Raw genomic sequence first — 19,848 nt, 5'->3', positions numbered from 1 at the left:
CTTGTTTGTGTGTCCACTATCTAATTATAGATTTAGGAAACCAGAGGCTTAGTGTGACTCAATCAACCTCTGATTTGTTGGGTGGACGGATATTGATGATAATGAGGTGTGTGTGTGTGTGTGTGTAGGTGTGTCTGTAGTGTGCAGAGGAACATATGCGGGATTGGGGGATTGCCGCCACGAGGCATCGAGAGCCGCAGCCATGACAACGACCTGATTGGCCCTTAATCCAACGATTGGTTGATTCATCTGAGGACTCATTTGTTTTTTTTTCCGTCTTTTATTTAACGAATCTTCACGTCTGAGTGATATTTCAATATTCGTAATTGAGTATTCCTTTCAGAAAAAGCTGCCGGTGTGTGTGGCTGTGTGTGTGTGTGTGACTGCATGAATCTCTGCTAATAGCCCCGCTGTGATCCTATGAGGTCGCATTAATACCGCAGTGTAAATCGTTGACATCAAAATCCATTTCACGTTGCCGACTGAGACGGGAAAAAAAAGCCACGTTACCGCTACGCCTGCTGGAAACATCGCACGCTCAGGCTTTCGAGTCCGATCGAGGTCTCATCGCCGCTTTCCATTGCGCTAAATCGATGGTTTCCTGTTATCGGGGGGTGGGGGGGGGTCGTGCACGAGCCGCAAAAAAACAACCAACGCAACAAAAGGCGCGCTGGACAAAAACGGATCAAACGACTTCACGAAAGTCGGTAACGAAAGATTCTAAGAGCTTCTTTGCCTTGAGGCAATGGGGCCCTCGGGTCAGGTTGTCTTATACGCGCCTCAGCAAAGTGCCAAGTAAGTATGAGTTAGCGGGCTCCTCTGGGTCTCTGTGTGTGTCCCCCCCCCCAATGCTTAAATTTGCCACGAGCCAGAACCACCTGCAGGTTTGGTGAGAAGTGCCACAGGTGGAAAAACCCTACAGTTGTCAAAGACTGATGTGAATGAGGACTCGCTCTCCTCTCCTCAGCGCTCGGGGGGAGGGGGGCGGAGAGACGCGTACAGACGCGGCGTGACGCCGTACTCACCGAGGCCGGGCGGGTTGTCGGGGCACGGCGGCAGCGGCTTGGGGGAGGGCGTCTGACTGCCCTCGGGCTGCGCGCTCGCCACCAGCTGCTCCCCGGCGGCCAGCGTGGCGTTGGGCCTGGAGAGGTTGTAGTAGTAGAAGTGGTGCCCGCTCCCCGCCGCCCCTACGCTGGCGTTGCTGCTGCCGCCGGCGCCGCTGCCGCTGCTGCTGCTGTTCCTGGATCCGTTGCGGCCGTTGTTGAAGCGGCTGAAGAGGTCGAACCGCTGCGAGTAGACGTCGAAGTACAGGATCATCATGATGAGGAAGTGGAGCAGGCACAGCAGCAGGACGCCTTTGCAGATGCGCTCCAGCGTGCGGCCCAACATCAGCCGGGTCATGGCCGAGGAGGACGGCCGCCAGCCTCGGCAGCGCTGGCGCGGAGCGGCTACAGGCATGCGCGCATCCCCGACAGCTGCTGTGGGATCTCTGATGGGGACATGTGGGGACTACGGGACTTCTGTCATGGGGTCCTTAGTGAAGATAGGGAGGCCACACGGTCGGCTTTCTGGTGCCCAGCATGACAAAAAAAAAAAAAAAAAAAAAAGATGTCGCAATGGGCCTCAGAGGGAGGAGGGCCGGGGTCTCATTCACAAACTGACTTGTTTTTGATGAATGAACAAAGACACAAGGCCCCGTTTTCAGACAGAGGCGGATGTGGACATGTGATCATCCCAGGGCCTAAAAACCCGGCGGTGGATCTTTTCGGGTCCCCCGAGTCCTCTTCTTATGGCATCGGGTCAGAATCACGAGCGGACATGGTCCTCTTCTCTAGACGTCTCTCTTTTAAAGTCTCAGGCGCCTGAAAGACAATTAGAGACAAAGAATAAACGACGGGGAAGCTATTAAATGACATTAAGCACAGTTTAATTACACTAATTCATCAAACGCTTAAGTAAAAGGATGGCGGCGGCGTGCTGCTGGTGCTGCTCACTTAGCTGTGGATTTTCACAGAATACTGTGACCTCGCTGTTAAGCATCGAACCCGACTTGGTCGATCTCCCTCTGGCAGTGTTCAGTGTTTTTGGATCTTTTGATACGCCCGATTTGCAGGGAAGTTAAAAGATTCCACGAAAAGGACACGAAAAGCGTCTTCAGTAAAGACAAACCGGAGCCGGACTTTGACACAAAGAAGAAAAGAGAGTAAGAAAGAGAGAGAGAGATGGGGGGGTGGGGGGGGGGGCTTCATGTTTGAATATTAACTCTGGTTAATTGGAGGAGGATGGATAATGGAGGCCACACGACACCTGTGCCGACATTCAAAATGGTCAGAAAAAGAAAATAAATAAATCGAATGATCAACCAGTGGCTTCTCACCCCCAACGAGCGAAGGGGCCTGAGCCCGACCGGCTGGGAACAGGTTTCATGTGTCGCTTCTTAAAGGGGGGGGGTTTGAGGCCAAAGGCATTAAAGACTGAAATGAGTTTATGGGTTTATTTACTGACCCGCTGCACCTCTCTTTTGTCCGTGGGCAGCAGCGTTAAGACTGCCCACTCTGTGTGTGTGTGTGTGTGTTTGCGCGCACATCTGGAGGGTTAATGGGATGGATTTTCTGCTCATGGGGGGGCGTCCCACCACAATGCTCGTGCGGGGTCGGGATTTATTTGCCGGATCCGTGACCTGCAGCGAGCCAGTCTGACCTTTGCCCCGTTTTCTGCTTCAACTTGCAGAGCTGCGGGACAGGAGGGGGGAGGGGGAGGTGTCAGGAGGTGTGTGTGGGGGGGGGGGGGGGGGGGGTTGCCCTCCGTGCCCAACAGGTGTTGGACCGTGTGATGGACTGTTTTTGCTTTTTTAGTCTCTCACGTTCTGCAGTCCAGACGATGACTAGATCTCATTAGGATTCAAATATCTTCTATTTGAAGTGACAACCTTCGCTATTTAGATTCTTTGGCAGGTTTTACACATCAGACCGTTTGAAGCACCGCTTCGGGGGGGGGAATTAACAACTGAAACTTAACACACTGTCACATTTCCATTCCCAGTTTGCACACGCGGGGAGAAACATTTTTCGGCGTTAATGTGTTTTTCTTGTTTTCAGGCGTCCTCGTCTGGACGAGCTGCAAGGCGGAGAAAGCTCTTTGAACTCATCATTTAAATATGGACCGGTGAGACGTTTTCAAATAGTGTCCAAAACGCAGCCGTTCCACGTGTCTTTCTCCCAACATTAAAACGTTCACGCGGAGACGCTGCGATGCGTCTGACTCCAAGCAAAACGCTTGGTTTTTTTTTTCTTCTGTTCGACGAGCTCAACATCACTTTGTTTTGCACATTTGATTTTATATTTTTTTGAAAGGCGCCGCCAGGGGAAACTCCTTCACACCTTTTTGTGACAAAGCAGGCAAAACGGTCTCTTTGCACCGCGCTGCGTTTGTCATCAGCAAATAAACTGCTTCAGAAAGGCGCTTTTTTTTTTTATGTTGTTAAACTTTTTATGTATTTTCTTAACCAATATCATCCTTTAAGATTAATCCTTGAAATTTACATCATAACAACACTGCAGGCCTTGGTTCTAATACTGTGGTTTCAAGCTTTGTGACCCTCACAGAACTGAATGACACATGTGGATGAATTCCTGTCCAGTGGACAAATCACACATCTGAGTGATCAACAATTTGGAAAAAACACAGATCTTTTTTGTAATATTATGGTTTTGTAATAATATGGTTTGCAAAATTGGATGAAAGTATTTTATATTTATTTTCATTATTCTTATTTTCATTTTGAAAAAAACATTAAAATCACTTTTTTTAAGAAAATAAAATAAGGGAGGCAGAAATGTGTATTTACCGCATCTGGTTTTCTGCAATATTCCACGGAAAACCACAGAAAAAAGTTGTCTTTCGAAAGAAACTAATTGGATAATCCAAAATACAGATCAAAATGATATTGCAAAATTAAAAATAAACAATACTTTTTTTTTCTGCAAAAGTCTTTTGAGGTTTGTCACAAAAAAAAAGAAATACTAAAAAAATCTGTTCTTGAGGCCATGTTCATATTCCTGTGAATCCCTACCATGATCCATTGACAGTGTGTAAATGTTCCAACCCGTTTGTCACAAAGTGCAGTCAATGAAATCCAGGCGTTGCATCACATCCTCAGCGTGCCCAGGAGCTTTTAAAAAAGGACCTCTTTAACACACTGTACCTGTTTAATAATTCCTCCTCTTGTCACATAAAGAAGGTAACGGATGCCTCGCTTCCCGACACGACGCCCTCTCGCTCTCACGTGTCAACAAGTACATTCAGATGAAAGTGTCTGAATGGGTCTACATCTGTGGCAATGAACAGGAACATTTAGTCAGGTCCGGCTCGGGGGGAGGGGGGGGGGTCGAGTCCGGGCCTCCGAGGTCGCACACGCGCAGGCACGAAGGGATCCAAAGTCGCACCTTCATCACAACTTGGGTGCCCGGGATTTAGTTCGCGTTTCTTCAAGTGCAAATGAAAACGTACATTTGTAATTATTTCTTCCCACTCCGCCTCTCACTCCAAGCGAGAACCCCCCCCCCCGACCTGTCAAACATGCAGCCGTGCTTCACATCCTCCACCGCGGCAGGAACACAAAAGGAGGTGTTACGTGGCTATTATCAGTAACGTGTGTGTGTGTGTGTGTGCGTGTGTGTGTGTGTGTGAGCACTGTGCGTCTATGTTCTCCTTTCCCAGATACAAAAAAAAGACGTTATCTGAAGCGCCGAGTGAGTTGGAAGCTGTTTGACTCGCTCGTCTCTGTGTCAACTAGTCGACGATTCGGCATTTTATCACTTTCTCAATCCATATTCATTTGTTGCTGTTGTTGGTTTTATTAAAGGGTTTGCCTATTCATTCATGCTGCTGGCCATGCAGCCCCCTGCGCAGCCTGCAGTGCACCATGGCAGCATGAGACAGGTTACGTAAAAAGGAGAACGAATCGGTGCCTTCAGGGAAAAAGCAACAAACAGGTTTTTTTTTAAAATATTATTTGTCTTTAGTTTCATTAATTCATGAATCTTTCTCAGCATTGCAAGAGGAGCTCGGCCATCAGTGACTGTTGTGTATCTGTGGTCCTTTACCATCTCCAACTGTAACTGTGACACTTCAGTCATTTTTAAAAACATGTCTGCAAGGAGGTTTAAGTCCTCGTCGGGGTCAAGTAGACGGAACTGCAACCCCCCCTGGGAGATCAGCGCCATGCCAAAGGGACACACGTGGCTATAAGCCAAGTGGACAGACAGCTGCGGATCCAGAAAAAAAAGAAGAAAAAAAAACAGAAACATCAATCTGTGTCTGCAGAGGGATCAATCAAAGACGGGCTCTTTGAACGTCAAGTGATACGTTTGTATTGGCACAAGCCAAGAATATGCGAGTGAACACAGTGCCTTGATTCTCCTGTCAGCAGCTACGTCATTGATCATTTATAATAAGGTGTAATGCAAGAGCAGAAGGCCGCTCTATCCCGGCGGCACTGAGATATTCTTCTCTCCCAGACACACACACACACACACACACACACACACGCACACGCACACACACACACACACTTGCGTGTTTCTTTAGCACAACTTTAGCATATGTTCCCAGTGGGGCCCTCAGGCTACATTGTTTTATGTATTTCATATACTCATCTTTACGGACTGATGTGGAAGACAACAGATAACACTCCCACATTCATCCTTGTTTACAGTTTTGCTTTGTCTGTACAGATGCTCACTTGTAATATATTTCCGTATATTTCCTCGGCGATTAACATGGTTTTAATAAATCCACATTTTCATCCCTTTGAGTTGCAGAGGGCGTCCCGTTTCTGGGGTTTACCCTGGTGCTCTGTCCAAAGGCGTCACCTCCACTGGGACTCGAGGGCGACTTGATCGAACTACGTTTGGCGTTCCCGAGGTCCAAAGTCTGTCCAACTCTTGTGACCATGAGACGCACAGAACGAAAGCAAATAACCGGGTCTCTGAGTGCGTCAGACTGGTAACAGAACGATGTACTCAACCACTTCTTCGATTGTCACAGAGAAGCTTCAAATATTAACTTAAAGACTTTTGAATTATCGACCGCCTTGATGTAAAGGAAACTGTTTTAGCTGGATGAAGATCAAGACCCGCCCCCCCTCCCCCCCCCCCCCTCACTCAGTGTCTCTTGAGCCCCGGGCACCTCGCTTTTTAACCTACAACCCAGCCCCCGCGGTCCCATCAAAAATGCATTAGCCATGCTACACATGACAGCTCGGAGCCATGGCGCTTTCTCGTGGCCGCAGCTTCACTCACAAGTTCCTCTCCCACAAACCCGAGTGGTGCACAGTGGAAGGGGGGGGAGGCTGGAGGGGGGAGGGGGGGCACAAGTCGTCCTGCAACACTGTCCACTAATGCATTAGGAAGAGCAGCCAGGCACTAAAGAGGTCAAAGTCTCAGGCAATTACACTTTTAACTCGTAATGTCTGTGTTTGCCGTGTGAAAAATGTTTGCAGTTTGTCTTAAAACGTACAAAAAACAGTATTGATTTTCACAGGAAACCACAGAGGAGCCGGGTCAGCCCCGAAGATTTATTTCATATCATAAAAATGTGGAGGGATGGAGACAGAGAGAGAGAGAGAGAGAGAGGGGGGGGGGTGGAAACACAGAAGACACAGCGCACTACACGCATGTCATCACAAAGGATTTGGGTCACGTCAGCAAGAAGCAGAGCATGATGGGAACAATACGACACGCCGCGGAGCGGTCACGCAAACATCCTCCTGTCATATCGTGCCGCCGCCTCTTTCATGCGAGGCGATAACACGGTGTCATCTCGCGTGGGTTTACACTCATAGCTGCTCTACATCCATTTAACATCCATTTTTTTTTTTTCCCATAACACCAATTGTAGGAGCAGCTTCGCAGGACTCGAGGTCGGTCCCGGTCTTGCGCGGTCACATCTTGGCTCATCTAATCCCCTCAAAGTCTTCTTCTGGTCTCAGGCTCATACTCCCCCTCTTCTTGGTGATGACTCGGTCGCGATTCATGTGGGGGGGGGGGGGGGGGGGGGGGGGGTTTTCTCCCTACAACCCTTTCTAAAAATACGAAAGGTCATCAGTAGCCTCAAAAAACGCCCCTGAACTGCCGTTTTCTTACTCATGCTGACATTCTATTTTTCTATTTTTGGGGAGGCCAGTTCGTTTTGCGATAAACTGTATGTTGTCCCGGATCACTCTAATCTACTGCGTGTCATTTCCAACCGACGCGGAGGCGGCACTCACTCCGAAAATACGAAATTCAACACGCCATCGGTTGCTCGGCAATACTATAAAAGCAAGATAAGAACAGCGGTTTGATTGCATCTATTAATAGTTAAGGCCATTAATCCTGCAACATTCACTTCTTATGTCACTATAAACGTATGAACTGCGGGCCGTTTGTTCGGACGACATGAAGAACATTCTCTGTTTTGTCTTTTTTGTTCCTTCTGCAAAGTGAAAAAAGAGACCGTTAACTTGTAGTCCCACATCCAACCACTTCGACCTGTGCCGCTTCATAGCAAACAGTTGAGTTCTTGCAAGAACCTCTGAGGACAGACAGGTAAACAACCGAAGAAAAAGACTTCATATTAATCTGCTTCCACAAAGCCCCCCCCCCCCACAGGCGGAGCCCCCAGCAGACCCTTGATGACCCTTGATTTGTTCTCCATGCCTCCGATAGCTGAAGGACATGAGAGTAGATTAACGTGATCCGTTCCTGTCAGAGGTGCGTAAATCACACGTCTGAAGGCGGGACCGAGACTCGTGATTGGTATTGCCTTTGCGTCGCCTTGATTGACGCTGCCGCGAGGTAAATTCAATGGGCCACGTGTTTCCACCAATACGTATGGACAACAGAGAAAAAGGCTATACTACCCGTTATCTTAATTTTAACAGCATCATTTTATTTAATAACCATAATCCTGTTGTCTTTACAAGAGGGGAGATGCTCAGTCACTGGATGTTGATTCAACCATCTGCAAAGATAACTGCCGCCAGCAAATTTAATCACCCGTAGCTCGTTAACCTCTATGCGTTTGGCCACAAAACACCAAGCTGGTGTCTTTTAAACAGAACAGCACAAACCAGGATGTTGATTGTGACCGTTTCGGAATATTCTATATTCTACCTTCCCCAAAATTTTTAGAAAAAAATGACCTATTATATTTAAAGAATAATACATTTGTTTGTAAAAAGCTGTTTCAGGACCACAGACAGCGGCGTCCAAGGATTCTGAGGCAATTGCATGATGAAAAAAAAAATAATAATAAAATAACTCGTATCGTATGCGCTTCAAACTCCGTATACAGTAACAAAGGCCTTTGCCAAAGCGTCGCGTCCTCTCTGCAGGCCTGGAAACTGTTGAGATTTGCAGCTTTGAGCCGGGCTAACGCACGCTAACGTCAGTTAGCCGGCAACATGCCGACGTTAAGCCGCAGGTACCAAGTTCACCGCGTGAACCATCTTAGTTTGGCCTATTATTACAAGTGTTATCGCACTTTACCTAAGAATTGTTCAGACACTACACACCTCACAATGGCAGCGGAGGACAAGTCTTGGTTTAGCGCCTTTAGTGAAGGACCTGCCCGAACCTGCCGCGCTTCACCTTGGACGCCATGATCGCACTTATGTAAAACTGCAGCCGGTGAATCATGAGTATGCATCAGTAACTGTTGGGCCCTTATTATATAAAAAGGAGCAATGATTGACGGATTGGGTTATCCTGTTGTTGTGTTTGATCAAAATTCACCTGAGGTTTTACAGATGAAACAAATCCCTTCACTATAAAAAAAATAGAAAAAAAGAAAAGCTCCAAAGCGGGAAAAGAGGAAAGGAGGCGACTGTGGGGAGGCAGCAGAGAGGAGAAAAAGAGTAAAAGCAGAGCGAATCTGAATAAAACCCCGGCCTTCTGCGCTCGGCTCTCTTCTTCCTCCTCATTGAAGAACAAGTGCATTCTGCTTTATGGTTTTTTTGGGTTTTTTTTAAAAGGGGTCTCACTCCCTTTTGGAAGTTTGCCCCAAAATTAGCCATTAAAGAGACAAGAGACCATCACAGAATGGAGAGGATGATAAAAATCCCTTTTCCAGGAATTCTCCTCCAGTGTTTGCACGTCGGATGCCTCTCAGCATGCACGCTGCACTCGTGCCATGCAAATCCATCAGAGTCCCCGCGTGTAGCTTCAATCCACCGACTACAGTGGAAGCACCGTGGACTCTCTCTCTCTCTCTCCCTCTCCCTCTCCCTCTCTCTCTCTCCTCCCGCTCCGCCTCACTCCTTTCGCGCTCTGATCCAGCTGCTGTTTTGGCAACGGAGCAAAGGAATAAATGAAGTGCTTCAGCGGAAGGAAGGCTTCACTAGAGAGGGATTGCGGGGGGGGAGGGGGGGGGGCAGGAGGGAGATGAGGATTTGGTAAGGGGTTTTTAAAAAAAAAAAAAGACATTTTATTTAAATGAGTGTCTTTTATTTGGGCTTAAAACATGGGCGGGACATTAGGCTTAGGGCTTCCACGGTCCAATTACGCTTCCAATGGCTATTGGTTTAATCAAGCTGAGGCCTTGGAGGATTTTTTGTAAATTTTCTGAGTTTGAAAATGGACTATTTCTATAAACCAGAAAGAAAATCCCATACAGCCCAGGATCTGTAGCTATGTTGAATAGAAAAGTAGACTTCTTTGCTTTTAATTTGAACATTGAGGATGTAATATGGCCTGTAATGAAAAATGTGGGAAGAAATATTTTGCAAATAACAAGCTCGTAGCTCCTCGAATTGCCTTTTTTTTTTTTACACGGGGGTCACCTGCGGGGCCGCTTCCTGGCAAAGTAGCAGCAACAATCTGGAGTACGCTCATCAAAGCTCCTCCACCGTCTCCCAAAAAGCATTTTTCTTCAAATAGCATTGCGGAGGACGCACATTTTGTGCTTTTTTTTTTTTTAATGAAATGGCGAGTGGAGCGGAGACACGGCAGGAGACGGGGCAGTGAGAGAAATGGAACCGAGGAGGCAAAGCCGGATTGAAAACCAGGAACACGGTTCGTCATCGGCGGCTTAGCTCCTCTCGAGGCAGCGCCTTCAAAATGAGCAAATGGGGAGTCGACCTAGAAACAGCGCGCCAGTCACATTACCCATAGAATTCCATCCAATCAAAACCCACGTTCTTGCAGAAGGATTCAGCTTAGCGCAACGTGCGATGGACACAATACGCAAAAAATATATAGATATCGGAATGGTTTCGAAGCAGCACAGTGTGTTGAATGTTAACGTTTCAGAGTTTGTGCAAGTGAGTGTGGTAAAAAAAAAAAACACACAATCGGTGCAAGGGAGGTGGTAAAAAGCACACACACACACACACAATTAGAGCCAGCAAGGTGGTAAAAAAACACACACAATTAGAGGCAGTGAGGTGGTAAAAAAACACACAATTAGAGGCATTGAGGTGGTAAAAAAAACACACACAACTAGAGGCAGTGAGGTGGTAAAAAAAAAAAAAAAAGTGAAGCGGTAAAGAACCAAAGTTGGACCAATGGAGGTGGTATCACGCAAGCATTTTTGAAAGTGACGAGTTATAAAGACGTGAGAGAAGGTCCACCAAGGAGAGACGGGGGACAAGAGGACGGATGAGTCAAAACAAACAAGCCCAACACTTTGACCCAGGAGTCACGCCACTGTCGAACCACGTTATGACGCTCTGGGAGAGACGGCCCGCTGAGGGCGCCGTCCACGTCGTCGCGATGCTACGCGCGTTCTTAGGGTTGCGAAGATAATTCAACGTTACCATTTGAGTTCAGCTCAGATCCAACTAATTGTGTGTTTTTGTGCGATGTCTGCAAAGCCCTGATATCAGACTCCTCTGTGGTTCACTTATATCAACGTTTAAATTATTCCTTGGTTTTCAGAACTATTGATGTGGGGGGTGGGGGGGAATTTGGCCATTTTCAAGAGCCGTATTAGCGTATTTTTACCCACATCTATGCAAATATAGACAGTAACACAAACACTCGTGTGCTTGTCCTAACGTGCCCCCGAGGTCACTCACGGTCGGATCACATGACAATGAATCCCGACCTGTTAACATGGACATTGTGCAGGGATCGACTTAAGGAATCCAATGTGGTTTGGATTAACTATACCAAAGTCATTTATTCTTATCCTACAGATATATAAAACATTTGCCACGTTATTTGTCCCATATCTGCATGCATGCTCCTGACCCCCACACCCCCCCCCCCCCCCCCCCATCACTGAAGAACGCTGAACACGCTGACTTTTGACGTTTAGTACGGTGTGTTTTGGACCATCAGCTGAAATGAACCGACGGGAAAGAAGGGAGATTCCACAACAAGATGCGAATAACATGAGACTAAAGGACTAAAAGCCGACCGACCGAACACCGATGGTCTTCAGAACATTAATGTCACATTTATGTTGCTGACTAGAATTCAGCCATCTCCGCGTGTGATATGAACAGCTGCCTTTCCGAGCAGAAACAATGTGTTCGTGATGACCGGGGGATCCAGAGAGAGAGAGAGAGAGAGAGACTGGTCCTTCGAGTTGAGATCGCTTTGACACGAGGTAAACATTCCTCCAGGATGCATTCAAGTACTTTAATAACCGGGGTTTATTAATGGATACCCTGTTAATGGAAGGAGGGTGTGGTTGACAAAAAGCAAATCAACTTTTTCGATCAGTCAAATTTTGGCTTGAAGGAATTGTGATGGGTGATTTCTCCCTACTTTCTGACTGACTCCTAACACAATAAACATTCATGATAACAAACAGATCAATCAATACTGACTATAACCCTGACAGAAAGTACGTGTCCAAAGTCAAAAACACGGCCTTGACTGGGACTGGAAAATGTTATGTACAATACAGCATCAAAAACGAAACGCCCGAGGCCGCTGCACTGGAGAACTTAGTTACATCACACAGCGAGGTAGTTCCAGTCCACTCGCTCCTTTATCCTCCGCGAGATGCTGTGTCATAAATGAGAGGGATGTCAGATTGGATTACGGTCTCGGCACAGAGCTTCTGTGTAAACGCCTGGTTAAGTTAAGCTTCATGATGGAGAAGCCCCCATCCTCCTCCTCCTCCCCCTCCTCCTCCTCTTCCTCTTCCTCTTCGCTTGCTATGCACACACTTTGTTCTTAGCGTTCTTTGACCAGACCATGAGAGGAGAGACGCTGCGCACGTTGCATCCTCCCTTTTAGATTGATTCGGGCCGACCAGACTAACCAACAATTTGACAGCTGTTGTAAAAAAATATATTAAAAAAAAGCTCTAAAAACTGTAAACTAAACACATATCTGTGTGTGTGTGTGTGTGTGTGTGTTACAGTAGAAGCCCAGCATGGCGGGTGTAAAGATGCTGCTAGTTCGTGCAAACGTGCATGATAACAAAAGATGGTGGGAGGGATGGTGGAGGGTGGAGGGGGGAGGGGGGGGGGGGGCATTATTTCGCATAAATTGCAGAGCAGAAGTAAAAGCAGAAGGTTGCAAGGTGCGCGCATGAAGGTTGGGTGGAAACAAAGGAAAAGGCGTGCGTGCGATGCTGGTGGACACAACGCATCCCAGAAAGCGCACGGAGCACCTACCTCGAGGACTTTTATGTGGGCATCTTCTCCGCCGGAGCACCAATGATTCCATTCACATCAGCCGATGACCGGAGGGCGAAAGCAAATAATGAGAAGAAATAAAAAAAAAAAACTGCCCAAAGAGTCTTTAGGCTGCCAGAAATGGGAGTAAAATAAAAAAATAAAAATAACTAAAAGCTAGAGGCTGAGCCCAGCTATCACTAAACGTGATGTTCTTTAGGTTTCCACAGACAGGCTGTGATGTCTGCTCCGCATCGGGACGAGAGCCTCGTGTCGGATCGCACAACGACGCCGAGCGGAACCCGACACACGAAATTCTGGCGCGATCCGGCGAGCTGGAGAGACGCGATGCTCGTGATTCTCCGTCATCCCGCTGTGTTTTTGGAGAGGAGGGCGAGAGGAGGCGAGCAGAAAGGATGCTCTCGGGCTGAGGCAGCGAGCAGGATCCTTCGTTCCTGCTGTCTACGGAAGCCCGGATGCGACAAAAAAAAAAAAAAGAGAGGAGAGAAAAAAAGGGCGATTTTATTTTCGTTCCTTGCTCAGCTGATAGGAAGGAAGATGTTGATTCTATAAGCTCATTTCTGACCTAGAAATCCTCACAGGAAACAAACTGGGAATTATTATACTTGTAAATAATCATAACACACTCTCGTTTGAAACATTTGACAACCATCGTTTGTGGTTGCTTTCTTATTCTCAAGTAGCGAGAAAGTGATCATTATTTGTTCATAATAGTGCCCTATTGAGAGTATGGAATTAATTAAAATGTGTATAAAACTAATTGCATTAATATTAATTTGACTTTAAATGAAAAGGAAAGATTTCTCTGACGTTACAGTACTTTATTTATTTAAACTATATATTCCTCGTCAATGTAACATCTGGCATCTAAACAAATGAGAAAAGAAAATCCCATGTCAGTATTTATGAAAAATGTTGGAGAAATTGGATTTACGGTATTGGTTGAATTTTTAATTGTATTTAGTTAGACGCCATTGGTCAATAAAGCATCTGGCAAAACAATGGTATTGATAAATATGGTCTGTATTACAGGAGGATATGAGATGTTCAGCCTACCGCAACACAAGAATATATGAGAACCAGTGAATAATTCTTAACGGATGCTCTGCTGTTCATTGAATTAACATCGTGTAGAACAATAACAGGATGTGGGAGACTAATTGTTTCCTCTGGTGAGTTGTCATATATTTAATCGATGGGGGGTAAGCTGTTGTGGTTCTCTGCTCCACCTAGTGGAAGCAAGAGAGAACTGCAGGGACATGAACTCAGTAGCACACACACAACTGTTTATTGTGGGGAACGACAATACCACAACGGGTATAAATCAAAAGAAAAAGACCTTGATTGGACAACTTTATTCTCTCAAGGACATTTATGAAGCCAGAAGGAAGATCTTTTTATTATCATACACAATGTCAAAAAAAAACAATGAGTTTATTGTCTGATCACCACCACATCAACATAACGCACACACGGCACCAACGACACTCACTGAAAGCCCGGCGTCCGTACGCAGCCCGGGTCGGCCCAACAAGCGCTAGAGTTACATCTGGGTACAATTAGAAAACATTCTGGTTCCACACCTTTGGGCGGCCTTCGGCTCCTCTGTGCCGGCGTCAACTAGACAAAAGGTTCAGAGGAATTATCCAGTTACACAGATACCATGATCAGCTGTGCTGCAAAGCTACCAGCTAAGAAAAGGGAAAAGAACATGAAAACGTTTTTGATGGCTTTGTTGTGACGGAGCAGAAGTCTAATTTTATCCTTTGAATTGCACCCTACCCAAAAATACAACTCGGCTTTACACACAGACACACACACACACGCGTTTAGCTTCTTGAAGGAATGTTCAAAAACAATGAGAATGCAGATTTATAAGCATTTGAGACTTTAGTAAAAAATAAAAGTGAGGATCTATAGAACTTCTGTGCCTGCATTGTTTTATATTGTTGATTATGTAATTGCTCCGGTGTTTTACATAAAAACAAAGTCAACCGCCAGTCTTTGCAAAGTGTTATTTGTAAGGACTTGTAGAACCACCAAGGAGATACTACAGGGAATATTAGCTATGAATATTGAGTGTAAGGTACTAATAGTGATGGAGTGGCTCCAAAATAAACTCCCTTTTTACCTTTTTAAGGTTGACTAGAGAAAGGATTGCATCTGCAAAAAAAAAAAAAAAAGATGAAATAGAGATGACTCTGAGGGTAAACAAGAAAGTTACGGCTGCCAGATGTGTTCAGGAGGCTCATTGGCATCAAATGTCGACATCTTGGCTCCATAAAGTTAAGGAGGATCCGAGAGCACGTCCAACCGTGTAGTGACCTCAAGAAAAATGGTGATTCCAGATCAGTACTGCAATCATAAAGCATCAGTTCTGTTTCACAGCGGGAGTAAATAAATACTGTGTTTGGGCCACTGCGTGGATTAAGGACCACTTGCTTATTCTTACCAGGACAGTTTGAAAAAGAAAACCAGGCTACAGTAATAAACACAATGGCAAACACCCTCATGCTTCACATGAAAAAAAAAGAAATGAAAATAATCACCTGTCCAGCATACACACACATACACACACACAGAAATATTTTCAAATTCTCAGGTGTCATTTTTAAACTCATCGTTTATCAAAGAGTGGCCTGAAAAAGTACGGCGTGGATTTAAACCCAACTGCTATGAACCCAGTGGGGTGTGATGGAGCCGCGAGGTGTCTTCACGGCTCTCATACAACACTCTGGCTGGTGTTAGGAAACAGACGGAACCTCCTGCGGTTCTGCTCATCGTACTGAACTGAGGGGTCTGATGATCCAGAAATGCACACGATGCAACACTAGCATTTTTTTTTTTTTTTTTTACCCCATTTATCTCATTCAACATTCACGTTTCTCTCAGGAAAAGACAGTTGGGTCCACTCTTGCATAAATGATGCGTTAAAAACAATACCAGGAAGATAGAGACATTTAAATAATTTACGATGTATTTACACAATAATCCGTCTTGTTTTCCAGCAGTGTCTTTTTTTTTATCTTCTCAGCGTGCGAGCGCCTCTTCTAGTCACCCATCTTTACCTTCGATGTCTGCAGGAGAGATAAAAAAAAAATGTTTAAAAAAAGAACCTCAAACGCAGAACTCAACGCGGATACGTCTCCACCTTGCTTGAAAGAACTACGGATACTCATCTCCTCTGAAGACCCTTCTGGGGTAAAATATATATAAAGCAGCCCGTCTCATTCACCTGCAGAATGGCTACAATGACCCCGAAGAGGCCGATGGCGCTGCCAAAGATTTCCACGATGAGGATCTTGACGAAGAGGCTGCCGTTCTGGGCGTCGGCCAGCGCCGCTCCGCTGCCCACGATGCCCACGCAGATGCCACAGAAGAGGTTGGAGAAGCCGACGGTCAGACCGGCTCCGAACATGGAGTAACCTGGTGGGACGCAAAAAATCGAAACCAGTCAAAGAGTCTGCCAGCGGAAATCTAATTCCCTGTGAGGTCTGGAAAACCAAAAGCAGAGAGTCGCCGTCGCTGATATCAAATCTGAGAGACAATTTTCAAGCATCTTTGAATATTCATTGCTTTAATATGTTTGCATGCATTTGTGTATAATATATTCATATTCTAAAAAGGAGTGAACTGTCCTTTTAGCATGTTAATTTCAGTTATTGTGTTTTTTCTTTTTGTAGTTTTTTGCAATCTTTGCCAATATTTTTTTTGCCTGATTCCAAGCAAACGTGCTACTAAGCCACATTAAAACATTTTTTTTAAGCTGGAAGCATCAATGTTTCCTTGATACTACGATGTATGCCATAGTGTGATATTTCTTGCAAAGGAGGTTTTCTTTTGTCCGGCATCAGTAGCTTTATGCGAGCGTCCTTACCAGCTTGGTAGTTCCTTGCTCCGATGGTCTCGGGGGTCGTTCCAGAGAAGTTCTAAAGAATGAAAAGGGTTCATGCAAAAAATGATTCGCTCTTGATGTCATTGAACTTGTCGTCAAGCTTTGTGTCCAATTCACTTTATCGTTCTTAGGAAAACGCTTACCTCGGCCATGTTGCTGATTACAATGGCCATGATGATCCCATAGATCGCCACAGCTTCACAGAAGATGATGCTGAAACGGGAGAAATAAAAAACAAAAGCGTAATGAGGCAGGTTTACTATTAAAATTGGCCCCACAAAGTTCTCCCCTGAGAGGTATCTATATTTGTTTTGAAGTGGATTGTTGATGTTAATTGGCTAGTTTTATTCCATGTATATTTAACACAGCATGTTATGACTATGTGATATAATATAAAAATGTTGACATTTTCAACTTCCTTTATTAGCAGCATTATTTCATAGTGTTTAGCGAATTAGAAGTATGCCGTTGAGATTATCCACTTACAGGACGTAAAAAAAGACGAAAAGAAGAAAATTGCAGTGGCGCAGCAGTTACTTTGACAGGATGCAACTTTTTAGTGCTTGAATGAGCTTACCTAACCAAATTCTTGGTTTTGATTCGTGGAGCCTTGACTCCGCCACCAAGGATGCTTGAGCCGGTGATGTAGATCCCCCTAGAAAACAAAAACAACAATCAGAAAAAACATTTATTACATCACAAAAAACTAGCCGGGGATCCAAAATGAAGAAGCAGCACCAAAGACAAACCAAGCAGACAAATTGTCTAAGTTTGCTTCAATAGCGGCAACTTGTACTGAATAGACATCCCTGATTTAAAAGAAAATAAGCAGGTGGCTCCGTTCGACAAAAACTAAAATAGAATATTAGAGAAGTGGATGGAGAAGACGAGGTAGTTCCAACAAACAGAAGAGAATTGTTGACCCTGGGTTTAGGGTCTGCTTGGTGAATCAGCATCAACGGTTAGCTAGTTGGTTTAAATCAGCTGGTTGGCTCTCTTTCCCACAGGCCCTTCAGGCTGACGATTCAACCATTTCATTTAGTGGCCCTTTTTCTACATTTCCATATTAAATTTCAGTGCAAACACACAAAAAAAACGTTTGCATAAACTGCTAATTTTAACATTTTCCAGTTCCACATTTACACATGATGTACGCTCTGGAAAGAGGAAGTGATCCTCTGAGACACACCGGCGCATCCTGTGTATTCACGGACCAGCAGACCGGCCTTACACATCGGACATCCAACTCGTGAGGTGCTCACCAGGCTGCTCCCACCACGGACAGAGAGATGGCCAAGCCAATGCCCAGATTGGCCCACATGAAAGGAGAGGTCTCCGTCAGGAACCTGCAAGCAAAGTACAAGGAAAAGTGTTCAGGCTCCAAAACACAAATACAGGACCGTTTCTCAGTACGTGTTGGAATGTGCATGATCTACAATATCTTTACCTAAAAACGATCAATCACCCACGTGAAACAAAACCAAAGCCACACTAACGAAGGCATCTGTAAGTTTGATGCCAGATATGAGCCTATTTCTGATAGATCGAGACCACTGCGTCAAAACAGGAGAACTGGTTGGCAACGGGATGCAGACCAAGATCGTGTTAGACACTGCTTACATGAACCAACTATAAATTAAACTCAAGTATATAAAGTCTGGTTGGGATAAGTCTGAGTGAGAGAACAGCGTGAGGAAGGCTCAAGCGTTTGACTGGAAATTGAAACTTAATTCCAAATAGAGCCACAATTGAGGATTAATTTCATAATTTATTAATCCGTCTGTTATTTATTTTATTCAACACATTGTTTTAACAATTTTCTGACAAAACAAAGTGAAAAATTGCACATATTAGCAAGATTAAAAAAAACATGTCATTGCCTATTATACGTGACATTAATCCATCTATTAATGATAAACCGTAATAAGAAAATATGGATTGATATGTTTTATTTGTAGTAACATCATATATCCCAAAGATGCCCTAATCAAATCTTCTTACCATGCCACATCGAAGCGGAACCCGAGGTCAAATATGGTATAGCAGAGACCTATGGAAACAAAAAGACAGGACAATGTAGCTTCTTCCATCAAAGTGTGCGTGTATGACCTTTAATACAGACATTTGCAGTGAGTTACTACACTAATAAATATATGTCCGTGAACTATGAGCGAAACAGTGTCACGTTGATGTGCTGAAGTCGTGGAAAGAAGCTTCGGTGCGATCAGTCAAGCTCACGTGAAGACTGCTGCAGTTCCTATTGGGGAGCGTCTAAATATCCGTCAGCTAACCAGCTAGCGAGCTAACCGGCTAACGTTAGCTTAGCCAAGCGACATTACTTAACCGTTTTTAAAAAAACAACGCCTTCATATTCATTGTGGAACCAGTCTAAATAAATAGTAAACTCTCGTGTCAAATGTTTAAAACCCGGACGTGTTTTTCTGAACGCGGTTAGCTAGGAGGTACCGTTCTCTGACATTAACGTTAGCAAACAAAATGGAAACAGCTGCGGAGCCTCTCGTCCCATGACATAGCCAGATCCCAAATTCTAACTATCAAACGCAATCGCGATTTGCCATGAAAAAAGAACGTCCGACTACGCGGCCGTTGTTACAGAAGTGTAGAAAATACAAGATTTAATTCATTCATTCCAATATTCAGATTTTTTAAAGGAAAAAATATAATCTTACCGACGATTAGTATGGTGCTCCAGAAGGCCAAAGTGACCCCCGTATACAAAATAGCGTGTCCGTTCATCATACACTCTAACAGCATCTATCCGGACGTCTAAACTGCTCGATCGGCAAAATATCGTCGGCTCAAATTTAAAATGTGACGCCAGCAACGGAACGATGATGTTTTTAAGACAAGCTATCGGTCGATGGAAAGGCTGAGCATCGAAAGGAGAAGCTGGGTGATGTCAGGTGATCCAGCTTGACAAGCATGTGACCGGCGACAGGAGGGCCGCGTCCGGATATGTTTTTTCTTCACTTTGGTTGACGCGATATTATTCGAAATGTTTATTTATTCTTAAACTGTTACTCCAGACAATAACACAAACTTAGATTGTGATTAGAAATGTGCTACACACAGAATGAAAAAATGTGCAGCCAAGTCCTCAGAGACGCGAGTATCACAACCTGTGAAAATAACCGAATGCATCCCAATGAGAGCTGCAGTGCGTGCTACGGACGGTAGATGTCACTCTTGTCGTTTTAGTTGAATAGCGACCACAGAACATTAGGAAAATATTAATTTGTTCAAAAATAGATATATTCTGTTCTCCTTAATCCAAACACCCAAGCGTCACTGAGGG

The 19,848-nt window shown here is 45.0% G+C and overlaps 2 protein-coding genes across 2 annotated transcripts in view; both read right to left on the bottom strand.

The window, feature by feature from the left end:
- Positions 1 to 13,106, bottom strand: part of b4galt2 (UDP-Gal:betaGlcNAc beta 1,4- galactosyltransferase, polypeptide 2) — an 80,586-nt gene extending 67,480 nt beyond the window's left edge. The window contains exons 1-2 of the mRNA XM_037458585.2: positions 12,617 to 13,106; positions 1,026 to 1,862 (exon numbers count right to left, since the gene is read on the bottom strand). Coding sequence (XP_037314482.2) covers positions 1,026 to 1,458 — 433 coding nt within the window. The 5' untranslated portion in view covers positions 1,459 to 1,862; positions 12,617 to 13,106. The remainder of the gene's footprint in view (positions 1 to 1,025; positions 1,863 to 12,616) is intronic.
- An 871-nt stretch (positions 13,107 to 13,977) lies between these two features.
- Positions 13,978 to 19,501, bottom strand: atp6v0b (ATPase H+ transporting V0 subunit b). The gene is made up of 8 exons (XM_037458946.2): positions 19,223 to 19,501; positions 18,534 to 18,582; positions 17,795 to 17,878; positions 17,110 to 17,187; positions 16,676 to 16,745; positions 16,515 to 16,566; positions 15,873 to 16,063; positions 13,978 to 15,714 (listed from the first exon to the last, which is right to left on the bottom strand). Exons 1-8 carry the CDS (start codon positions 19,305 to 19,307, stop codon positions 15,688 to 15,690), a joined length of 636 nt encoding a protein of 211 aa, XP_037314843.1. The 5' UTR covers positions 19,308 to 19,501; the 3' UTR covers positions 13,978 to 15,687.
- Between the last annotated feature and the right edge of the window lie 347 nt (positions 19,502 to 19,848).

The sequence above is a fragment of the Pungitius pungitius genome, chromosome 15 (genome assembly GCF_949316345.1).
Source record: "Pungitius pungitius chromosome 15, fPunPun2.1, whole genome shotgun sequence".
Taxonomy (NCBI): domain Eukaryota; kingdom Metazoa; phylum Chordata; class Actinopteri; order Perciformes; family Gasterosteidae; genus Pungitius; species Pungitius pungitius.
The sequence above is the reverse complement of the archived record's forward strand: the minus strand, read 5'-3'. Positions and strand labels throughout refer to the sequence as shown.

What these genes read in the sequence shown, in the direction of transcription:
- atp6v0b (XM_037458946.2), bottom strand. Translation starts at nt 19,307, where the DNA reads ATGCTGTTAGAGTGTATGATGAACGGACACGCTATTTTGTATACGGGG. An exon ending in TTCCGCTTCGATGTGGCATG is followed by an intron (nt 17,879 to 18,533) that starts GTAAGAAGATTT and finishes CTTTGCTTGCAG; the next exon opens with GTTCCTGACGGAGACCTCTC. An exon ending in AAAACCAAGAATTTGGTTAG is followed by an intron (nt 16,746 to 17,109) that starts GTAAGCTCATTC and finishes CTCCCGTTTCAG; the next exon opens with CATCATCTTCTGTGAAGCTG.